This window comes from Musca autumnalis, unplaced genomic scaffold, assembly GCF_047663935.1.
Source record: "Musca autumnalis isolate F117 unplaced genomic scaffold, ASM4766393v1 scaffold_4, whole genome shotgun sequence".
Taxonomy (NCBI): Eukaryota; Metazoa; Arthropoda; class Insecta; order Diptera; family Muscidae; genus Musca; species Musca autumnalis.
In genome coordinates, this window is record NW_027411977.1 from 148,556,905 (window position 1) to 148,583,175 (window position 26,271).

At 34.0% G+C, this 26,271-nt stretch overlaps 1 protein-coding gene across 18 annotated transcripts in view; it reads left to right on the forward strand.

The window, feature by feature from the left end:
- Positions 1–18,086, forward strand: part of Shab (potassium voltage-gated channel shaker cognate b) — a 394,632-nt gene extending 376,546 nt beyond the window's left edge. For 14 of the 18 annotated variants that reach the window (XM_073983598.1, XM_073983606.1, XM_073983608.1 and 11 more), the window contains one exon: positions 17,326–18,086. In XM_073983598.1, the coding sequence (XP_073839699.1) occupies positions 17,326–17,501 (176 nt within the window). In that variant the 3' untranslated portion in view covers positions 17,502–18,086. The remainder of the gene's footprint in view (positions 1–17,325) is intronic. The other 4 variants (XR_012412620.1, XR_012412621.1, XR_012412622.1 and 1 more) reach the window with 1 other exon arrangement.
- The last annotated feature ends 8,185 nt before the right edge of the window (positions 18,087–26,271 follow it).

Below are 26,271 nucleotides of genomic sequence, written 5' to 3' on the forward strand. Positions count from 1 at the left end.
TTATTAGAGTCACTACATAAAACAAAGACTTTGTATTTCTGATTTTCCATATTTTTATTTAAAGCGATCCCAGTCCAGCATATAATACTCAAAAGAATCGCATACTCCTTTTTCAAAACTAATTCCACATTGTATATTATTGATTTTATTCACCTATAGATTTTAGTGATGATCGCCAAAAAATTAGAATATGAAGTGGACCAAAGACTGATTTTACCTAATTACAATCCGATCCTACACATTCTGCAAGAAGTTAGAGATTAAAGTAGGTTTAGGTTAAGATGCGCAGCCACTAAAATCAGCAACTTATTTACTCATCCTTCATAGATTTTGAAGAAAATTTTGATGTGAAGATATTTTTACTGGAATAGAAAGAGAGAAATAAATAAAGTAGTTAGGTGGGTTTACTAAGGTTTTGGCAAATTAAAACAGGGTAATGAGATCTATTTCTAATAATAAGGTAAGAGATTCTATATTATATCTACGAAATAAGCGGTGTCTTCTTGTGTGCCGTGAGACACCTACAAAAAAATGGTGCTCGCCCGTATCTATTTCTTCTGCATCTCTACATAATGTACACTAATGGACGCCAGTGTCATCTTGAAGTCAGAGATCTAACTTAACTCTGCAATGACTCGTAATGCGTCCCACAGTGGTATTCATCGTTAGCATGTCGTGTGATTGGAAGATCGCATAGTCCAGTGAAAATAGACATTGAAGTAGCAAAAATTCCCACAAAGCTGAATTTTGGTGAAGAGCTAGGGGTTTTCATTAGAAGTAACGTCCTAAAATTCCCCGTCAATCAGATGTGTGCAAAACAGTTATTCGGATGTGTTCTTGAAAACGGTGGATCTAATCAAATAGTGACTAGAGCAGATATTGTAGACCGAAAAATTCTCTACAAGTTTGATCATAATAACTTCTTTCCTAGAAGTAACCATTCTTGAGATATAGCGGTTCTAAAGAAACACATCATTTATATACACTTATAAGGGAAATGCGCATATATTCAGGTGAAGCGGCTAAAACAACCGGAGTAACCGGGTCTGTCACCAAAAGATATATGCTTCCTTGAAAAGCGATATCAAACCTATTTTTACAAAATCGGAGCGTGTTTAGTTGAGCTATTCCATATTAGAGTAATTTTATGCCCATTTAACTCACTTGTATAATCGCAAGCCCAACGGGAACGACCCCAACGAAAACTCTCCAATTTTTTTGAATTTGTGTCAAGAGGTAGGGTTTGTTGCGCTGCTACTGAACCGATTACTGCAAAGTGGGTATCGTTTGAAAGCTTATGGAAATACGCAGCCATCTAGTAATATAGGTGACTGTCCACTCGGAGACCGTTGGTCTATTGTGTTCATCCTGTGTAGTTTATAGTTGCAGACTTAAAGATATAATAAGGATGATGATGTGGTAAAATAAAATGATGATGATAAGATGGTGATGAGGTACAAATGAGGTAAGGATGTAAAGATGAGAATTTTTGATGCCGAGGTAGAGATGATGTTGTACTGGAAAATAGAAGAATTTGTTAGTATTTAGTAGTTATGGACCTTTGCCAAGCCGTGATAGATGTTTGGCAAAGTTGAGTAGAACAATCGGATCTATGTTAGACAGGAAGGTCAGAGTATCTATCTCACATCTACAGAGTGTTCGGTATCTCCTTGTTTGCAAAAAGGGGCACCTACAATGCAGATGTTCGCCAGTCTCTGTCTCCTCTGCATCTTCACAAAGTCTGCAGTAGTCAATGCTACTGTCATCCCATTTTGAGGTTAGAGATCTCATACCGCAGTGACCTGTAATAAGTCCCACCGCGATTTTCATCCCTAACTTATCAAGTGAGAGGAGGGACCCCGGTCAGGCAGAGCTTTCCTGCAATCAAGAATAGCTCTTGAATTAGTGGTCCATGACTTGAGAGCCCTGAGAGGCGCCTGACTATCGACATATATAGTCAGCGGTCCTGTGAGACTACCTTCAAGCCTTTTCACCAGTTCAGCTGCTTTTATGATAGCAAGAATCTCCGCCTGAAAAACACTACAATTATCGTTGAGCTTGTATGAGTTTTTAATTAATGGATTCTCGCAGTAGATCTTTGACCCGTCTTTGTATATTGCCAGTCCGTCCAGAGGAGATATGCACTCAGACCATGTGTCCCTGCTTGGGAAGATAACGGTTGAAGATTCAAACTTGAAGGAAGTGGGGATATAATCGCTAACGCAACCATTGTCACCTAACTCAAGTCGACTATCAATTAGTTTTAGGAAGTTCGAGTGTCCGAAGTGTAAACCACGCCCAGATCCTGACTCTCGGAGTCTAAAAGCAGTTCTTGCCGCCTGAAACTGGATTAGGATGTCCAGAGGTGGGAATCCAAGCAGCCTGGTCAGCAAATGGAAATACCTAACACATTTCATTGTTTTTTTAACCTGTCCACCTCATGATGTTCTTACGCGGCTTACTTCTTCACATGTGTAATTTGACACTTATATCACTATGTCTCAAGATTGGTGACTCCTATTGAAAATTCTTAAAGACTATTCTTGTAGAGAATTTTTATGCCTATAACTTTTACTTTAGCCGATTTCTGATAGGCCTTACCACTTTTAAGAAAAATTCAACAATAATGAATAATGCCACCAAAAAATTACCTTTAACCCTGAATAATTTCGTTTGCACACATGGGATCATGGGGGCTTTTAGCACGTTACTTCTACTGACAAACTCTAGCTTTCCACCAAAATTCAGGTTTGTGTGAATTTTTGCTATTTCCCCGTTATACGCATGTCTATTTTGACTGGACTAGCAGGGCAGATTGCTTTGGATACCAAGTATGCGGATGTGATAGCACTTCGGCGGCGATTACTGTCGCCAAATTCATGTTGACTATCAATTGAGTTTAAGACCTTCGCATGTCCAAACTGTAAAACTCTCCATGTTCCTGACTGCCGAAGTCTAAATAAAAAATATTCAAGGGCTGAAGATCCAGAATCACAAGGGCTGTTTTTGTTGGCTCTGCTGATCACAATTGACGAAGAACTTTGTGTGATAGTTTGATAAGTAGTGCCTATTTATCTAGGGCCTATCACCAGGCAAGTCCACCATTGGTCAAGATGGACAGAACCTTGTTTACATACAATATAATTTGTGGTCTGAGTCACCAAATTTTGCAAATGGTAGAATGCTGGAGGCTTTTATTTTTCTCAAAAAACGGCTAAGGTAAAAGTTGTAGATTTTAAAATTATGTACAACATTGGTCTTCATGATTTTCAAAAATAAGTTATCAATCTTCAGATATCGATCTAAGTGTCAAATTGCACATATAAAGAAAAAAGCCACTAAAATACATGTTGGGGTGTCGGGCCGTTTAAAGTAACCAAACCATGTGTTAGGTATTTCCATAACTTTTCAAATGCTACCCACTCTCAGCAGAACCGGGTATAATCCGTTTTTTGAATCTGGACTTTTGGGTAAAATTAATCGGATAACCAGTTGCATTTCCGTAATCAGCGAAATTACGTTTATATACGTAGCTTAAAAGGGCTAATATGGCATAAAATAACTCTAACCCAATATGTAGTTATACCCAGTATGTAGTTTAAAATATTATATATGAAATATAGTAAAATATTTATACATAATGTGTTACGGCCTATTAGTAAAGTAGAAAATACTGTAATCCAACATTCTTTCAATGTCATAAAGCTATAAAGACATGAAGAAATACATTTGCCATACAGATAGTTTACAAACATATTGTACGGACATTGCTGTATAACAGATATATGTTAAAAATTTTTTTTATGTAACGTTACAAAAGTTATTATATTCGTTAATATATAAGAGCTGGAGAAAAATGTATTTTAACAAGCTATTTAGATAATATGTAATTGAATTCTTTTATTAAAATTTTTCTATAATGTAGATTCATTTAAAAAGACTTCATTCACCACCGTTTAAAATATTGATTATTTCAATGTCGCGTAACAAGATTTTATTGAAATATCTGATTTGAAAGGTTTTCAATACTGGACATCGGCCTAAAAAGTGTTCTATTGACTCCACTTCTCCTATATGGCACAATGAACATCGTTGTTCAACTGAGGTTTTGAATGTCTTAAAGTTCAATGGGAGTAAATCTTAAAATTTAAATGGGAGTAAAACTTTTCATAACTGTCGACAGTTTATTAGACAGCATCCATCCTATATGTCCTATTTATTAACACGTTACTTCCGTCAATGTTGTTTTTTACAAGTTTTTTATTTCAAGTCTCTGAACCAAGCTAGATTTTTATTGGCCAGTTTTGTAAGGCGTATGTGGAGTATTCTGTGACTCCTGAGATTGTGGATAACTTTGATTAAATATTGAATATGCAAGGAATATGTGTAAATATAGCCTGATTCGTTTCCAGTGCAATCACATAGTTGGGCGTAAAGTCCGAAAGGTATACAATTGTGCTCCGTGCCCCGTAACTATGTATTGATCGGCATACGGCATGGCACAATTACCAAGGTAGTGGACTCGTAAAATTTTGAATATGTTATGTCAAAATTTTCTTTATGTTGTTGGGGAAACTACAACAAAAATATTTGTTTATAAAGGGATTTGACTTTTCATATTCGAACAGCTGATGTAATACAACTACCCAGCAAAAATTCGGATCCGTTAGTCATTATGTAACACATTACAAAGTAATGTAAACAAAAATAACTACTTAAATTACTCCTTATTAAGTTATGAGTACGGTGGCACCGAGCTATTGTGTCCGACTACAAATCAGAGTGTTGTGCGTTCAACGCTCACCGCCGGCCGGGTACTTTTTGTTAAAAAAACCAATGAACACTTGGTGGTGCACATGTAAAAATTAAAACAACCCTTAATGTTCGTGTATTCGGCTACAAAGCAGAAGATCATGTGTTCAAATCCAGTAAGGGGGAAAATATAAAAATATGAAGTGTGTTGAAATTGAAAACAAATTCCACCTAAACTGTTCTAAAAATAAAAAAATATTTTTTATACCCTACACCACTATGTGGAAAGGGTATTTATAAGTTTGTTTTGGTAAAAATTCATGTGACACCGCGAAATATTCGTCGGAGATCCCCAATGTGGCATACCAATCTTCATATCTCGGCGAGTAAAAGCGATTTTGAGATGTGTGTCCGTCCGTCCGTGTGTCCGTCTGTCCATTATAAATTGTAATCAAACTCCAGGCCGCAATTTTGGACCGATCGTCACGAAATTTGGTATGGAGGTCGGTTTCACATCAGAATATATCGCTATTTTAATTGGTGATGATCGTGAAATATTTAGCGGGTGAAATGGACCAAAACATAATTTTTACCCGATGTTGTATATGCTCTGTAGGTCGCAATAATAGTCAGATCGCCTCGAAATTTTAAATAAGGTAAGAGTATATGACAAAAAAGTAGCTTACAATTTGAAATGGCGATCAGATAATATTTAGAGGGTTAAATGGACCAAAACTTTTGTGTGAAAATTGTGAAAAATTTTAGTATACAGCTTATATCTCTATTCCTGGAAGAGACATTCCGGGCAAGTAAGCTATACTTGGAAGAGGAACGCTTGACCTTTCTATTGATGTCAATTGTGTTGGTGTACATGATAAGATAACAGAGTTGCAGCCTAACTCTGTTTGTAGTGTAATGATAAACACGCTAGAGGTTGCAATTGTAGTTCAATAATGACGAAATTTTGCATGAGGTGAGAGTTTAGGTCGAAGAAGAGGTCTACAATTTTGGATGATGATCTGATATTACTTAGCGGGTGAAATGGACCATTACATTTGTATGAAAAATACAAAAAAATATTTTTGGTCTATATTTTTTTCCTGGATGGCATATCAGCAAAATTTTCTAAAATCGTCTTTTCCATTTCAAAAAAATCAAAAAAAAATTTTGATACTACATCTATGATTTTTGGTACATAGATTAAGAAAAAAATCGTCATTCCAAATCTGTTTTCGTTACCAACTTTGATCGTTGCGCGCAAAAGATATGACCGTTTTAATTATGCTAGTTAGAAAAAATTCTAAAAAAATCGCGGCTTAATATAGTAAGCTGTTATATCCTATTATCGTTAACTGAATTCGCACCCTTTGCGATTATGCAAAAAAAAAAAATTGAAAAGTTTCAATGCATTCGCGAAAAATTAAATTTGTTAAATAATTTCACGTATTTACAAACATATTTTTGATACAATAGCGCTTATACTTACAAAAAAAAATATAAAAAAATTACAGCAGCATCCAGACATTTTGAGGAATAAAATGAAACCTAAGTCGTGGAGTTTGGAGCTATAGTATTCACGTTATTTGCAAAAATACAAAGAAAATATGACGAAAAAATAAAAATCATGTTATTCTAATTTTATTTTATGGCTTTATAGGAAAGGTTGAAGAAAAAATGTTTGAGTTGTTCGTCATTTTCGTCCAAATTTCACGCAATAATGAAGATATTCCGTTGCAACAAATTTTTCGCTTATAGTTTTCCTATTGGCGAATATTTTTAGAACATTATATTAAATCACAAGGAATTTCAATTATGGCAAAACATTAAAATAATGTTATATTGAATATTACAACAATTGAAAGGCATATAAACCGCGTAATAGTGAAAATGACATGATGCGTATCCGATTTCCCAACACAGCGAATCAATCCCTTTTATTTCACGTACAGTTTGTGAAATTCTATTTGGCGACCACGATGTAGCATCTGTTGCATATTAGGGCGCAAAATACAGTAAAATGGTCATAATTTCCACGAAGTTCATTTACATTTTATGCGCATCTGATTTCAATGATAACCTTTAAAAAATACATCATTTGATGTCGTTTCATTGTGATCCATCAAGAACCGTGGATGTAGCATCGCACTTAATTTTTAGAAAAAATCAATTGTATCTCCGGATTAGCGATAGTTTTGAAATTATGTTTTCGGACATTTTAAACAGGCATATAGCTCTATTTATTTCAGTAAAAATTACACTTCCAAAACGCGTTTCAATGCGCGCAATTTTCAAAAACATTTTTTGCATATTTTCGAAATTTGAGGGGTATCATATCCGCCGATCTAGTGAACGGATTTGGACGCATCATGGCTTATTAGATTCAGAACGTAAAAAAAACTTAGTTCACGCGGGTTTCAGCGACAATTTAATGGCAGTTGTAAATTTTGAATCAAAAAAACAGGTTTTTTATAAAAATTTACGCACAAAAATTTCGACTTTAAGCTGAGATTGTTGTGAACCTTTGAGGACTACACGCCCGAGTTATACTTCAAAAAATGCGTAATCGCGAGTACTACAATCTCATAATCAGTTTATAAATGAGTACAGTTGCGCGTCCCGATTATAGCATAAATTCAAAAAACTCAATTTTTCAGTCTTCAAAATGTCAGCATCCGTTTGAGATTGATGCAGTGGTTATATTTAAAAATCATACATTAGAAACTTCATCTCTGAAGTGTATTCTTTAACTTCTTCTTTGAACATTATACTCTACATTGTATTGTAAAGCCATTAATTGAAAATTGACTTAAAAAGACTCGTTTCCTTCAACGATTTTTTCCTATTTTTGTACATTAATATGACCACAGCTTCCGCTTAAATTATAATTTTAAGAGATCCATCGGTGAATCGTGCTAAAACAGCTTATTTTACCTAAATGCGTTCAAAAGTTATGGTATATTACAACAATTCTCGAGTTACAATACCCCATACCTCAGTTTCAACATAAGTAAATTTTCTACAAAAAGGGCGATATACCGGCAAAGTAGGCTACATATGAAAATAGAACTACTGATCTTCCCCCGATGAAAATTGCAATAAAGTGTCTGCTAGATAACGGACCTACTGCTTAATATATGATGGGTTATGTGTAGAGAACCACATTTTCCCATTCCCAGTTTTTGCATTGTTGCATATTACATGGTGCCCTAACGTTTTAATTGTCCAATTGGATTTTTATACATATGTACATTGCAGCATGATTCGCTTTGCCACCTTCTTTCAAAACGATTCCCCAGCCAGGCAAAATCAAATTTTAAAACGATTTTAATACGCGATGAGTTAATACATATATGTAGTGGTGTAGGGTATCACATGGTCGGTCCGTCCGACTATAGCCCTCTCTTACTTGTTTTATCATATAGCTTTTTTTCAACTTCCAGTGGCCGTAGAATAACTAGTTATTCTAGTGGCCATAGAATAACTAGTATTTCAGTGCCCTTGTTAAGTAGTTACGGCTGCCAAAAATCCCTTACAAAACCCATTATTTTGGAAGGATTTGCTGGGTATCTGGGTAATTATGTCGTGGCATACGGTTAGAAACATTTTCCATTTTGCCTTTAAGTTTACCCCCTGTTTACACCAGCAAGTGACAGTTCGAAAAATACCAATACACTCACACATATTCACTGCCACACCAACTAACAAACCTCCCTGCAGATCAAATTTCCTTGTCAATAATTAATGTAAGTGCTTTGAAAGTAACTTCAATTCGACTATAATATGTATACACAACTGTCTGCCAGTTACTTGCATGTGTAATCATTGGGTTACCGTTGATTTCGAAATAAAGTTCGTCCTCATTACATTCAAATTATTTTTTGTGGTTTCCTATTTTTTAGAAGTTGTTTGTTAAACGACAACTTTGGGGTTAACAGCATTCCCAGATAGTTATATTCATTTACAATTCTTATTTGTTCCCCTTAATATGTCCATTGATCTTCAGCCGAGAGTTTGCCTCCTTTCCTAAACACTGCACCATAGGGTGCAGTAAGCTTCTAATCTATTTATAATTTATTGTAGCACTAAAAGATTTTCAGCCAGAATAACTATGTCATCCGCATATATCAATACACGAATATTTGCCTCCTCCAAGGTTATCATGTAAGGCATTTAGATATATAGCGAATAAAATAGGGGATAACAGACAATACTGCTTCACACCAGTATACGTTTCAAAGTAATCTGATAAAATATCGTCTGACCAAACTGCTTACTACAACTATGTCATCCGCGGACATCAGTACACGAATATTTGCTTTATCTATAAGAATGCCTCGTCCAAGGTTATCGAGTAAGGCATTTAGCTATATATCGAATAAAAGTAATCTGATAAAATATCGTCTGACCAAACTGCTGACCTTGTGTGCTCATAAATCTTTTTACAAAACTGACGATTTTTGATGAGAAACCGATGGGCAGTGGATGCGCCCAACGACAAAATTAAAAATATCCATCCCATCATTTTCAAAATTTAAAGATTCAAATCTCAACTCAAATACTCAACTTATCTTTGTCAAACAAACATGACTAATTTTGGAGAAAAAAAATATTTTAAAATGAGAAGACTATTATTAACGCTTTAATTTTAGTTGGATGATTTAGTTAATTTCCTAAGCTTCGGTTTCCTATTTATAACAATTCCTCTAATTCGCAAGTATTACCAAATATTTTTGTGGACATGTAGAGTAAATAGTGGCCGATATTTTCAATAACTAACATGATTCACATATGCGTTATAACGGTACTTTTTACACGCTTTATTAAAAAATATCAAAATATTAGCATGTTTTTATGGTTCACCAGGATAGAACCACTCTAAGAATTTACATAAATCCTTTGTCAGATGTGACAAACATTTACAAAAAACTACGTCTAATTAAAACCAAAGACCGGGAGTGTCCATTAGCAACAAATATTGGGCAAAAAATGTGTATTAGGGTCAGAGATGGTCTGTATGACGATTTTTTAGGTTTTCGACTGTAAGAAAGTTGTAAACGTCGAAAACGTCATATACCCGTAGAAAACGTATAAAAAGTAGTAAATGTCATAAACCTCAAAAAATTTATGTTACCATCATATTTTTCACTTAATATTAATTCTGCAAGCCTGTCTTTGTTATTGAAGAGGGTCCGTACCCTTTTTGAAAATAACAGCATATTTTTATTAATATTTTAATTTTTAAAATAACTAAAATAATTGAACAATAAATTGGATTACGCACTTAGTACGCCATCTACAATATATTCCGAACACTACCACTACTTTACGTAGATTCAAAGAATTTGCGGGTGAAGTAATAAACAAACATATGTATAATGCCCATATAATATAAAAAATATATATAAAATGTAAATTTTAGAGTGAAATCTTTTTATGCCTGTTTTGTAATAAAATAGGATCTCAAAAAATAATAATAAAATTAGTTTTATTATTATGGAAAAACATCGATTTTTAGGATATAAAATTCGTTTGTTTATTCTGTCAAAAACCTTGTTTGTTTGGGTAGGTTTACGACGTTTCCCACGTATGTAATATACGTCAGAAATGTATGTCATATACGTCATCATTGTAGACAGACCATCTCTGATTAGGGTCTTTGGATATAATGAAAATTAACGCTTAGAGCTCCAAAAAATATTCTTACAAAGAAATCGGTAGAAACTATTTATGATGTCAACATTTTACACAAAATTGTGTTCAAAATTTTCAAGGCCACATTTGATAGGTCTGTAAGTCCAAAACAGTGAAATATGGTAAAGATAATTCCAATTTCTGCCTTTCTAATTCAAAGAATAATATTCTGTCTGAGGAAATTGAATGCAAATCGATGGGTTTCACACAGTTTCGTTGTCTGTGGACATCTACAGCTCCGAAAAGTATCGAAAATTCCACCTCTGAACGCTTCATATTAACATCAAGGGATTTTATTAAGAAGATTTCGCATGGCATAGATTGTACAGAAACAAAGCGTTCACCCTTGTGTAATAACGGATCAGAAATATTTCTTCGGTACGTTTATCATGAGTAAAAGAGGTGTAAATATCATAACTATCAAACTTAAACACTTTTCTTCCGAAAAAATAACGTCTGCCTTCCCCTATCATTAAATTGTTTCTGCACATCAAATTTCTTCAAATTTCAAGGCCTTGGTGGTGACATGAAGCGTTCGGCGGTTTAGGGGTTTCTTTGTTTTTTGGACCTGTAGATGTCAACAGTCAACGAAACTTTATGAAACCTAACGATTTACATTCATTTTCCTGAGAAAAATATCAATCTTTGAATTAGAAAGGCAGAAATTTGAGTTATCTTTACCATATTGCCTCTGTTTCGTACTTCGAAGCCTATCAAGTGCTACTTTTTTGTTATTTTGTCATGGTCTTGAAAATTTGAACACAATTCAGTATAAAATTTCGACTTTATAAATTATTTCTACCGATATCTTTATAAGAATATTTTTTGAGCTCTAAGCATAAATTTTCATCAAATTTCAAGACCCTAATATACATTTTTTGCACAATATTTATTAGCAATGGACGCTCACGGCCTTTGTTTTTAAATATAAGTAGTACTTTGTAAAATTTTACGACATCTGACAAATAATTTGTGTAAATTTTTATGGTGGTTCTAAGCATCAATTTTCATCATATTTCAAGACGCAAATATACATTTTTTGCCCAATATTTATTGTCAATGGACACTCACGGCCTTTATTTTTAATTATAAGTAGCATTTTGGAAAAGTTTACGACATCGGAAAAATAATTTGCGAAATTTTTTTGGTGGTTCTGGTGAAACACCTTTGTGCAATGGTATGCACACCCGCCTTGCACACTGAAGGTCGTGGGCACATCAAATTTTTAACGGTGGCAAAATGCCCCTCGGTAATGTTGGCGACATTTCCTGAGTATTTCAGCCATGTAAAACTTCTCTACGAGCGGTGTCTTAAGACATGCCGATCGGGCTCGGCGATAAACAGTAGGTCCAATTTCATTGAGCTAATATGAATCGGAGTGCACTTATTGATATGAGAGAAGTCTCCCTTGTCCCGTCTGGGATGTTTGTGGAACAATTATTATATCTACTATACACCACAATGTGAAAAGGGTATTATACGTTTGTTTTTCCGAAAAATCATGTAACACCGCGAAATAGTCGTTGAGAAAGAAAAAGTTTTAGGGGTATTTACTTTAATAAATATTTTTTTTTTATTTTTTGGGACACCCTTATGTTGGTCCCCTCTAAAACGTGGACATTTTTCACGCACTGATAACAAACAAGTAAGAAAAGCGTTAAGTTCGGTCGGGCCGAAAATAATGACAAATAATTCGTGTAAATTTTTATGGTGGTTCTAAGCATCAATTTTCATCATATTTCAAGACGCAAATATACATTTTTTGCCCAATATTTATTGTCAATGGACACTCACGGCCTTTAATTTTAATTATAAGTAGCATTTTGGAAAAGTTTACGACATCGGAAAAATAATTTGCGAAATTTTTTTGGTGGTTCTGGTGAAACACCTTTGTGCAATGGTATGCACACCCGCCTTGCACACTGAAGGTCGTGGGCACATCAAATTTTTAACGGTGGCAAAATGCCCCTCGGTAATGTTGGCGACATTTCCTGAGTATTTCAGCCATGTAAAACTTCTCTACGAGCGGTGTCTTAAGACATGCCGATCGGGCTCGGCGATAAACAGTAGGTCCAATTTCATTGAGCTAATATGAATCGGAGTGCACTTATTGATATGAGAGAAGTCTCCCTTGTCCCGTCTGGGATGTTTGTGGAACAATTATTATATCTACTATACACCACAATGTGAAAAGGGTATTATACGTTTGTTTTTCCGAAAAATCATGTAACACCGCGAAATAGTCGTTGAGAAAGAAAAAGTTTTAGGGGTATTTACTTTAATAAATATTTTTTTTTTATTTTTTGGGACACCCTTATGTTGGTCCCCTCTAAAACGTGGACATTTTTCACGCACTGATAACAAACAAGTAAGAAAAGCGTTAAGTTCGGTCGGGCCGAAAATAATGACAAATAATTCGTGTAAATTTTTATGGTGGTTCTAAGCATCAATTTTCATCATATTTCAAGACGCAAATATACATTTTTTGCCCAATATTTATTGTCAATGGACACTCACGGCCTTTAATTTTAATTATAAGTAGCATTTTGGAAAAGTTTACGACATCGGAAAAATAATTTGCGAAATTTTTTTGGTGGTTCTGGTGAAACACCTTTGTGCAATGGTATGCACACCCGCCTTGCACACTGAAGGTCGTGGGCACATCAAATTTTTAACGGTGGCAAAATGCCCCTCGGTAATGTTGGCGACATTTCCTGAGTATTTCAGCCATGTAAAACTTCTCTACGAGCGGTGTCTTAAGACATGCCGATCGGGCTGTGGCCACAACCTTCAAAAAACCGAAATTCGGATGGTACCGTTCTATGGGGGATATATGATGGCGTGGACCTATACCTACAAATTTCTGGGGGAAAGTTGTATAGGCCTAAAGAAGACTAAATACCAAATTTCAGCCATCTCGGTGTGATAATGAGGCTAAAACGTTCAAAATATCGAAAATCGGAAGATATTGTATTATGGGGGCTATATCAACACGTGGACCTATATAAACATTTTATGGTAGAAATGTTTCTTAGCCTCTGAAGACACAAAATACCAAATTACAACCAATTCTGTGGTCAAATGGGTCTAATACATTCAAAATATATTAAAATGACGCGTACTTTATATGGGGCCTTATATGGGGGCTATATCAACACGTGTACCTATATAAACATTTTATGGTAGAAATGTTTCTTAGCCTCTGGAAACACAAAATACTAAATTACAACCGATTCTTTGGTCAAAAGGGTCTAATACATTCAAAATATATTAAAATGACGCGTACTTTATAAGGGGCCTTATGTGGGGGCTATACCAAAACGTGGACCTATATAACCCAACTTTGGTAGGAATATTTTTTGTCCTCTGGAGACACAAAGTACCAAATTACAACCAATTCGGTGGTAAAATGGGCCAAATATCTTAAAAATTCCTTAAAACGACACGCGTTATTTTGTATGGGGGCTACACGAAAGCGTGGACCTACATAGCCCGCTTTCAATACCAAAAGTCCTACGTAAATATAACATATTTTCGCAAAATTTCATCAACCTACGTCAATCCGTTCGGACGCTAGAGTGATTTCCACAGACGGACAGACGGACGGACATGGCTATATCGATGTAGAATTGCACGCTGATCAAGAATATATATACTTTGTGGGGTCTACAATGATTATTTCGAGTAGTTACAAACGTAGTGACAAACTTAATATACCCCCATCCTATGGTGGAGGGTATAAAAATACATTATTACAGCTAATTTTGCAGAAAAAAGTGTGTGATTTAAAGTACCGAAAAATGGATTGTAACCATATATGAAGGCTGTGGTCAAAAGTGGACCGATATCATATTTTTATATAAGGTGGTGTTTTGAACCCTGAGTTCGTTATTAGTTGGAGTATTTGGTTAACATATGCCGAAATAAATCGAGATATAAATCATATAAGGAGTGTACCAAATCAAAGCAAATTCGCTTCAACAATGTGTTGGTAACAGTAAAATACTTCAATTCAGGATGATTCGTTACATGGGAACCACGCGAAAACAGGGACCTAGGACTATTGATACAAATTTCAGTTCGATATATTATGTAGAAGTATTTTTGTCACACCATCCCATGTAAATGCCACCACTGTGCGATGGTGTAGAGTTTATATATCAGGAGATCTCTAGGTACCCTGCCAAAAACCGCTTTAAAATCTGCGAAAAAGGCGTATACCCTTTTGTTACCGTTTAGTTTTAGGTTTTTTTTGAAGGATTCACATAAAATCTGTAGAAATGTGTCAGTGACATGAATAAAAATCTCGTACGTGACTCGGTCCTCTCCAGGCGATTTATTGGATTTGATGTTTTCCAGTTGTCCCTTTATTTCCTCAATAGTAAACGTTCTTCCCAAGAAGAGGTCGAGAAGTTACAAGGGGCATAATGAATTACAGTCGCATGACTTATCGGATTTAAAAGATTTAACATAAACTAATAAAGGGAAAACATGAAGAATAAAACATTTAAACTAATAATTGTACTACATATCAGTTTCTATTACATATCCATTACATATATCGACGCCTCCAAACAATAGTATGCTAAGTCGACTTAGCATGTTTTCAAGTTCTTTACATTTTTATATTTAACGTCCTTTAACTTAAATTCTGTCAAATTTTGGTAATGATCGGACAATCAGAACAGAAGTTATAAACAATTATTTCCTTAGCATAGTACTGAAGGTCAAATAAATTTCCAAACTTTTAGAGCTTGTCCTGCAAAACTCGCTTTTCAGAATTAGCAAACTATTATTTGGAGGTGTCGAATGTCCTTTAACTTAAATTCTGCCTAATTTTGGTAATGATCGGTCAATCCGAACAGAAGTTATAAACAAATATTGACTAAGCATAGTACTGAAGTTCAAAAAAATTTCCAAACTTTGAGAGCTTCTCCTGCAAAACTCACTTTTTAGACTTAGCATACTATTATTTGGAGGTGTCGATATATAAAATCGTTAACAATCTTGTTACTCGTATGATGTCGTCGTAACAACAGAGCTTAACCCTATCTGTGTTAATATTTACGTCATTTATTCTTTATTCAAATAAAAGAAACTCAATTTTTTTTGCACTGCATACTTTTAGGCGGTCATAGTTAAATCTGAAGTTTTGAACTTAATATTACAAAGTTAATGTAGATCATACTTTCAGCCAGTACTTGGATTGTCTATATAAATAATTTCATATATAACGCTTTCTTAAACATATAGGGGGTGTTCATTTACTTTTTAAATGGGAAAGTGTCAGAAGCATAGCATATGCCGCACAAAAGCTTTTTGGTCTGTCAGGTTTTGTCATAGGCAAAGTTATAGACAATAGAAGCTTTCATTTTTTCATCCCAATAGATGTCGCACAAAGAAAAGTATAGACACCAAAAAGCTTTCACTTTCTGTGCCTAACAGATGTAAGTTGTTCAACTTCATCGAGTACTCTACATGTCAAATTAATTGAATAATAACTTCATAAATGTTTATATTTTTTATGAATTTTGATTTGATTTAGCTTTCACTCAACCCGTAAACACCGTCTGTGACATCTATTGCTTCAAATTTTTTCGAAGATAAGAGCTGAGAAACATTTGTAATCTATATTAGAGCTGGCAAACTATCAATATTCCCAACATTAGATATTTCGATATTTCATTTCAAAGGATCGATTGCTATCGATATTATCGTTAATTTGTCATAACCATTAATTCGGAAATAAAAATGCGGAAATGTCTATGCTTTTGTTGATATTTCGTACAGGTACTTCACAGACATATAAAGGAGTTAAAAAACAATTGCTTTTAGTTAACAAAAAGACACAATACAATTTACTTTTTCACATACACAAAACCGAAAGTCGCGTAATTTCTATTCATTTCAATAGATTTTAGGTTAGGGTTAAAATCGATAGACAAAACTATCTATCGATTTTGATTTTTTAAAAAAAATAATCGATACTATCGATAGTGCCATCGATTTTTAGCCAGCTCTAGTCTATACATTCATTAGTCTATGCATAGGCTATAATGAATCTATAGACAGACAACAAAGTTGTCTCTTCCCTTATCTCCGACAAATTTTGAAACAATAGATGTCGCCAATGGTTTTTTTACGCCAATTTTTTCAGCTATTTGGTTCGCTCAAACCAAAAATCATAAAAATATAAACATGAATGAAGATATTGTTTACCGAAAAGTGTGTTTAAGGTAATTTGAATTCTAGAGTATAGAAAAGTATCAGATGGCAAAATAATCAGCATATGTCACCCAAATTACGCTGGAGGAATATAAGAGGTAAATTTGGGAAGCTGCTTACGGTCTTAAAGTAGTCGCCAACTATGATATTTGCTTAATATTAATTTGTTTATCTTATGTGTCATGTTATTATCTAGTAAAAGTCCATTATTAATTATTTAAACGTACAAAATTATATGTTTTTATTAATACTCGGTAATCCAGACAATTCGATAATCCGGGCACCGCGGAGACATGTGGTGTCCGGATTATCGAAATTATACTGTATATATGTAAGCACTTCAACATTGCAATCTCTGATATTGTTAAAACCAAATGTCACTTTCAGCTTCCATCACATATCCCGAAATATTCCTATTACCATTGCTTTTTCTGCTTTTTGATCCTTATAACCAATTGGCTTATAATGTGTCACTAATTATTTCTGGCTTAAGATAATACAGTTACAATTGGCTTTACTTACACCTATACATATACGCAATTACAATTTATATTTATATGTATAAACATGCGAATATATTTATACATATTAATTGATATGCATGCATATGTATGGACATTTTTAACTAATCTATTTTTTTGAATAACGAATTCGCAGATTCTGAAACAACATTTACATCGAATGTTAATTTACGTGGTGAAACTGCGGATAGTGGAAACGATGGTAGCGGAGATGCTGGTGGCTCAAGTGATGAGAATCGTTCTCTTCTGCAACGTGATAACTCCAATGAACGCAGCAATGAGAAAGAAGACGCTAATGATTCAAAGGCGTAGCAATTAATACATTCCAAATCGAAGAGAGATTAAAATCCATTACCACGCCATGGGAGCCGGAAATGACCCAACAACCTTCAACTATCCAACAAGATGAACAAAGCAAAAACCCAAATAAAAATCCAATTTGAAATGTCAAACAGAATGTGAATATTGAAAAGCAATGAACAGTATTTTAGTCTGATTAAATGTTTATTTTTAACCAAATACTTACAGAAAGAATTCTCTAAAAACCAAAAAATACCTAACTATCTATACAATATTTACTATATACATACATACTATATATTTAATAGAGTATCCCACTAGCAACCAACCAAACAACCACAAAACAAATTGGAAAAGTGTAAAAATGTAGTTAAGCTTGAAATATTGACAACAAAAAACTAACTGTACCGAAACCTAAAACGATACAATGAAACAACAATCTTAAATCAATTTTTCAAATATTATACAGCTTCACAGTTTTTTATACATGTATGTACTCTTTCAACTAAAAAAATAAAAACAAAAATATATATCTTCATATTTCTATATATACACCGAAACAACAACACTAAAACGTCCTCAAAGAAAAAAGAAAAACACAAGTTCAAAATTCAAACTACGACAGAAACAAAAACCAGTTTAACAGGATAACAAAATCTACAACTCACAAAGAAGCCTCTTAACAAATTAACAACAACAAAAACTAATTTAAATTAAATCAACCACAAACAGTCCGATGGCATAAAAAGGGCAAGGAATATTTAACGACATTTTAAAATTTCTTCGACTACTTGATATTCAGAAATAATGAATTTTTCCACATAAGAAATTCAGCCTAAGGGTTGAATAAATTGTAACAAGTTCTCTAAAACCTACCATATACGGGACATTGTTCCAGTTATGTTACTGCGTGTATTATCTTTTCAGAATTTACAGAGAATTGTTTGATTCCCTATAAACTTCAGATTATTTATTTACATTGAACCAACAACAAAATCAACGGAAGTCATTAAAAATAAAATTGTCCTATACCCCCTTAAACGAAATATAACTATATATACAAATATTTATTTCAAGCTAATATTAAAACGAACAAACAAACTATATAAGAAATGCAACAATTTACATCTTAAGGCAATGCTTCAGGTTTATTTATGTAAAATAGAAAAAAGAAGTGTGTAAAACATTTATTTTTTCAACTACAAAGCAAACAATTTTAACGAACATACTAAAAGTGCAACAGCAAAACAAATAGGCGTATCAAATTTTCTTCAAACAAGAACATAAAAGAACAACGTATGTATGTACATACGAATGACATATACACTCATACATACATAACTAAAAATTAATACTCATGCTAATCCTTAATGCAATAAATTTTAGAGATCTACAATAAAATGTGAAATGAACACCCAGAACACTGCCGGTCGCTGGAGCAAATATTTGCCTAATGTGACCTTACCTTAAAGGAGCAGGAAAGGAAATGTTTGAATTATGTGCTCTGCAGCTTTCAAGTGTTGCAGTTATCCACAAACGGAGAAAACATAGAAACTTATTTTGAGATTGAAATAGTCCAGAACCGGAATAATGTCCATTTTTCATTCCATCTAAATACTTTCGAGACCGATATAATTAAATGATACATTCAATTCACCACACTTTTGTGTTTTCACACGTTTTAATAGTTCTGATCTTCGGAGTTAATACAATTTTTTAGTGGATGAATTGGATAGTACCGGAACAATAACACAACAGTAGTAATAAGAAAAATACATACTTTACTCATTACTAAGTAGTATGTTCGGTGGCACAGAGCCGGACACATACGACTACAAAACCGAGAGTTGTGTGTTGAACGTTCTCAGTCGGCAAATGAGATTTTTAATAACAACAAGTAAAAAGACTTTAAGTACGACCGGACCGAACTTTTAATACCCTCCGCCATAAAATATTCTTAACTAAAATTTAATAATTAGTTTCCTTTTCTGCCTACAGTTTTAGGTGCAAGAATTTTTCAACCGCGAATACCCCAAATCTAATCTAATCTAAAAAATGCGTTAAATCAGGTATTACCTTTATATGGGGCTACATAAAATTGAGGACCTATGTTGAAAATTTTTGCTTGGAAGGTTACCAAAAATCGGGAGTTACCATTATATGGGGCCTATACTAAAACACGGACCTATATAGACAACTTTTGGTGGAGAATTGTTGTGCGCAATAGAAGCTTCAAATGTCAAGTTACAGCAAGTTCGGTCAAGAAATGCAACTACAATTCTCTAAATACCGAAAATCGGGAGGTGCGCTTAATGGGGCCTATACCACAAAGTTGAACTATATTGAAAATTTTTAGTGAGAACGTTCTGTGACTACTGGGAAACTCAAATGACAGATTACGGATGATTCCGTCAAACAATGTGGCTAAAACCCTCAAAATACCGATAATGGGGAGGTATCGTTATATGGAGGCTATACCAAAACATAGACCTATGTTGTCGATTATTGGGGGAGAAGTTTAGTGTCCATTGAGAACTTCAAATGTCTAATTACAGCTGGTTCCGTTAAACATTGTAGCTAAAATACTCAAATTCCGAAAATCGGAAGGTACCGTTGTATGGGGATATACCAAAACATGGACCTATGTCCATAATTTTTTATGTATAGGTTTTTTGGTCACTAGGAACTCTAAATGTCAAATTATATCTAATTCGGTCTGAAAATGTGACTAAAAACGTCAAAATACCTGAAATCGGGCAGTATCGTTATATGGGGTGGGCCGTGGACCTATATAGCCCCATCGAACTAGACCTGCCTGCAAACAAAATACCCATCTTTCCAAAATTTCAGCGTTGTGGATGCTAAAGTGATTACAACAGAAGGAAGGGCGTACATGCACAGATCGACTTAGAATGTAACCCTGATATATTTTATAGGGTCGCAAATTATTATTTCAATGCGTTACAAACGAAAAAACAAACTTAATATTGGAGGGTATATTAAGTTTGGTGGAGGGTATAAATAAACGAAAACTTCTTGATGTACATTCATGCGTTTAAACAACCCACAGGATTTGTGAGCGTATCACAGTGTGTAGTGTGTTTAGCTGGTTTGTGTAATGGCTATATCCTTCATAGCCTCAATTAGTATGATTAATATACAGTTTTGAAAACCGCACCAACTGGCAGTTATATCAGTTATATCCAGCCTGATGAATTGAGATATATTAAAAGGTCTCCCAGATTGTCCTAGAGTTTTAAATCCTCATTGCATATGTTCTGTACAGAAACAGTGGAGATACGCAACCGTTTCCACAGCTTCGGCAGTGATCATTATGTGGTAACCCAGTGGCTATTGGTAACACTACTATAATGTGCGTTTGGAATTGTAATGTGGCCATGTGTATTTTAATATTTGATATGTTTCAATATTTTCCCATTTTGTACTATTCCTTTTAAATTCCTTTTAAATAGTTCCATTGTTTAAATAGAAAACGTGTTTTTATACCCTCAGCCTTTAGGTACACACATTTTGATACGACCAAAAATGTGCCCCGTCAAAATAATGGTTTTAGACTTCAAATTGGTTTGGACGACGAATTTCAGACAATTTGATTTAGCCCTGTCCATTCGTTCGCCTGTCTGGTGCGCATGATACTCTCGAACGGATCAACCAATTCGAAATAAATATTGCACTTCGTAATATTTTGCCCAAAATTAGGTTAAGTTCGAAGATTTTTGATGAAAAGTTTAACATTTTTCCTGTAAAATGGTACCCTCAACGAGGTAACAATTTTTTAAGAGCAAATCCATAAAAAGCTCCAAGAAAACCTGACGGCACCAACTAAATGGCAAATCCGGAAAATAATTCTCGCAGGGAGATTCAGATTGGTTCGAACTTTGCACTTCGTATTATTTCATCCAGTCATGTATCAGGGTGGAATATGGACTAATGGGTCCCGTCCCTCGGATAACTCCCACACAAAATTTGGGAGAAGTAAAATTTTTTTGCAAAAGGTTGTTTTCACGTTCCCTATTTTTATCCGGAGGCTCCAAAAAGCAACCCTGCCTACACATAATAAAATGGTAGATTTAACGTAATTTAATATTTCTAGTTCTATACGAATCAGAAGTTCGCTTACTAAAAATGTATAGTATATGTCAATGAGTTGGTATTACCCCACATTACCAGAGAAAAAAATTACACCATACGTGGTCTAGCTGACCACATCCGTTGTCGATAGTGTATCAACACCATTTGTGGTCGAAATGAGCACGCCGTTGTCAATTTGACAACGAGATGGTGTCAACGGTTTCGAGAATTGACAACGTACATTGGTCAAAGTCAACACGTTTGTGTTTGAAATATTTAAAATGACAACAGCTGTGGTTGAAAAAAATTGAACTCGCCTGTGCTCATGTTGAACACCATACGCTGTTGATTTTGAATCGATTTTTCCCTCTGTGTACAGGTTCAACGTATATTGAATCAAACTCGTTATAGAAAATCAATATAGGCTGAGGCTGAGGTTATATACATATATTTCGGCACAGTTGACTGATACATTTTTAAATTGTTTTCAGATTATATGTCGATTTTAGTTGGCCATAATTACATACATATTTAGTGCTACTATAATTTAATGGGAGTTTTTGCTAGGGGTCATGTCTGCCATCAATCAAGGAGCAATCATCGCAATCATTGTTCCAACTGCAGAGTCTTGATGTATCGTCCGTCCAATAGGAATGATTTATGGGTTCTAGTTCTTCGACACCTAGGAACCGAACTGCTCCTAATATAGGTATTGGATTTTTAAGCGTATCTTCGTAACCTATTTCGTATTTAAAAGTTGCCTCTTAATAGTCAATTATTTTAGGGCGTCCTTATCTAATATTTTAAGATCCCTCCCCCACAAAAGTCCTAAAAAACATTTTTCAAACATCTTGAGCCATTTGCTGTACCTTTATTATTATTATTTCTTTTTTTTAGCATAATGTTGCATAGTTTTGTGACAAATGTCCGCATACGAAAGAGCGTTAACAAAGCGTTTTGCGGCACCCATTCTAGCTCGATAACGAATGCATTGATCATTATATATTTTTGTTGACTTTTTAAGTAAAATGTTATGTTCTAAATAAGCCAACAAAAATATAAGATATAATCGGTTCAACTTGGGGTATGTATTTAGGTAACTCATCTTAGCTTCGTGAACCAATCGCACAATCAAAATATCAACCTTTCGATTAAGGTCCTATGTATAGATATGCATTTCATTGTAGACCTCTCAATAACTCTAACGATGCCTGAAAAAAGTGATAACTAATATATGTAGATTTTTAGGCTAAAAAATACCGTAAGCCATAGTTCAGAATTAACTGTTTGTATGTGTGTGAATTTAAATTCAATTCTCTACCAAAAACAAAAAAAAACAATATTTACAACATTCAAAATAAAGTTCAAAGTGTTTCTATATTTATATTCTATTCTAATTATGCTAATATAGGGTATATTATAATTTTCATTATACGTGTGTAGTTAAACAGCACAGTTGCTATTTGTGTGATTTTATTGCAGCTGCATTTGTAATTATTATTTAAATGTATTAAAAAAAATATTCATAATATCGGTTGTGTTCAATTGAAGAAAAAAGAAAAATATATTTGGCAAACGTTAGATAAGGAACAGTTAAAACAAAAAACTTTATATACTTTTCATCATGACCAAGGACGTGTGTTTTAAGAACACAAAGTTTCGGTCCGGTACAGAAGAAAAGTAAACCTTGAAGAAAATTCGTGTTTACCATGGTGGAAAGCATATAAAAAATCTAGATTGGAAACAAAAATACGTTTTTGTTAAATGTTAGTGATATTACATAGTTAACGAAAAGAGATCTGAAAAGATTGAAATAAATTTGTATGTGTATGTTTTGCAATATTTTTTTAGTGTCTACAATTTGTTTTTATAATTGAAAAAAAAAAATAGATATAAGAATACGTTTTGAAGGAGGCTGAATATAATCAAGGGTTAATAATTTGGTATCTCTTATCTTTATACTGATAAACATAGTTTACGAACAATTTTGTTTTAAAATTATTATCCGTTTGTTGGACCATTTTGTTCATTTAAAATAATATGAGGCAATACAAAATTATATCACGAAAGAAATTTTAATCGACATTTTTCTCATTGTTTGAAATGTTTCTTAATAGCTGCGTGTGTTAAATTTAACGTTTTTAAATGTCTTTAGATGAATTATTAGTTATGTCTGGAGTATTACCGAAAATCCATCCAAAAAATCAAATTCACTTATTTATTCGTTGCAACTTCAATTCCGTTTCATCGAATCTCAATTACAGAACTGTGGTGGGTGATTTTGGTTTTATTCTCACAAAAAACGGGATAGACCCTGCATTAGCTCACAAGTTGTCGAATGATTATTTAATTACCAATAGATTTAAATACAAATACATATGAATATCCATCCATAACCGTAAAAATGAAATACTATCGTCAAAACATCATTTCGCGAGGCATCAATTTTATCTTTTTAACTAACATGTACGAATCCGAAACTTTCAAGTACATATATCCCAAGATTTCTTTCACTTACATTCTTAGTTGTTTACTCCATCGAAGCCTTGGCCTTCCAGTTTTGCGTGCACCGCCATGCGCTTTTAACCGAGTTCATCATCGCTCATTCTTATGATATGGCCTAGACAACGCAATCGCTGTATGTCGATACGTTGTATAGCAGATACGATACAGCTAGTGGTTCATACGACGTCGATATCTACCGTCAGCGCATATTGGACTGTAGATCTTTTGAAGAATTTTTTCTTCCAGCAGCATGTTTTAATGATCACACGAAAAGCCTTTTCTGAAACCTCTTTTGCTTGTGAGCTGTTGGGAGAGGTTCTCCTCTTCCTATTCTAACTGAGGACCGGATATCAGATACCAAATTCAGACATGGCTTGGAATACCTTTGAACGTAAGGGGTTGTCGAAGGCTGCTCTATAATCGAAAAAGATGGTAAGTGTCGATCTCTTGGGTTTGTTCTAGGATTTGCCGCAGGGTAAATTTCTGATCAATGGTGGATTTGCCAAGTCTAAAGACGTATTGGTATGGCCCAATAATTTCGTTGGCCATAACAGGGAGCAGCAGACCTATGCCCCCAGACTAGCGCAGAATGCAACGATTTGATCCTACATCTTTTAAAATCATATTGATGTAGGGTATTAATTTGTCGGCCCTACTCGCCTATAGACCTTTGTTACTTATATCATTTTTAGAATTCTTGATATTAATTTAAATACAGTTTCTTATATGGAAATCATACATGCAATGAATCCTTCCCATCCAAAATCGAGTGGTACCTTTTCTATGGTTGACTATATTTAAATGCTGACATATGCTGACATGCCCCTTCGAATACTAAATACCAAATGTGGTTGTATAATGGGGCTAAAAGCATGGATCTATACCGACAATTCTCTTGCGGAATGCTTTGTAACCCTAGCAAAGGCTCAGTATCAAATTTAAACCATATCGATTAAATAATGCTGTAAAAATCTTCAAAATAATGAAAATCGGGCGGTTCCGTTCTAGGGAGGCTGAATCAAAACGAAAACCTATACAGAAAACTCTAAGACGGAATATTTGTTACCCCCAACGAAGACTAAGTGTTAAATTTTACAAATTTCAGTAGAATTATGAGCCTAAGACATTGAAAATACTTAAATAAGTTGGTACCTTTCTATGGGGTGAAAATACATGCGTGTACTTGACATATTTTTTAGAAAAGGTTTTGCAGCTCCAATGAGTACAAAATAACAAATTTCAGCCATGTTGATGGGGGATAATAAATCTAAAAACGAAAATCGGAGGTATCGTTCTATATCAAAACGTTAACGGATTTAGCCCAATTTCAATAAAAACATCCTAGGAGAAATAGAAACTTCTGGACTAACGAGCATAATTTGAACTTTTCCAAGTAAAATATACAAACAAATTTCTAAAAAATTACAATTTCGGGCCGCCTCCTGGCTACGTTGGCGATGGTGGTTATCCTATTTTATTCTATACCACCGACGTAGCCACCATCCGAAATTGTGTTGAGATACATTTCTGGCATCTTACACCAAGTAAATTGTATGATATCAGATATTTTTGCTTTAACTAACGGGTAGCAGTATGTCTGTCTAATAAATCACGATTATTATTAGGATGATGTTGTGGAGATATTGGTCGTATGCATTCTTATTATAATATTTCCCGTAATCGCAGGGTAGTATAACTTTTGTTGTAATAAAATTAATTCATTTTATTCACTTCATGCAATTTTAAACCACTTCATAATTTAGCATTTTTATTGAATTCTCAATAAGTATTTTTCTTATTACACATTTACAATGCTGCTTCAAACCTCAATAGCCTAAGAGTAAAAATGTTGTCCGAACATCGAGCCAAAAGCAATCGATAAAATGAAAACACATTACATTTATTTGTTCGCTTAAAAGAGATATGGATGATTCTTTAAAGCAACTGCTCCGCACAAATAATAAAACCTAATCCACTTTTTAAATGCAAGCAAACACTTATATAATGCGTTGTAATCTAAATGTGAATAATCCGCTGATACATTTATTTAAAATGCCTAAAACTAAAACGTTAGTCTTAAAAGCTAAACGAAATTGTCCAAAACAAAAGTGAAAATGTATTAATAAAATATTAGGGAATTTTCATTGTTTTTTACCTAAAAAAAAATAAAACCAAAAAACTTAAC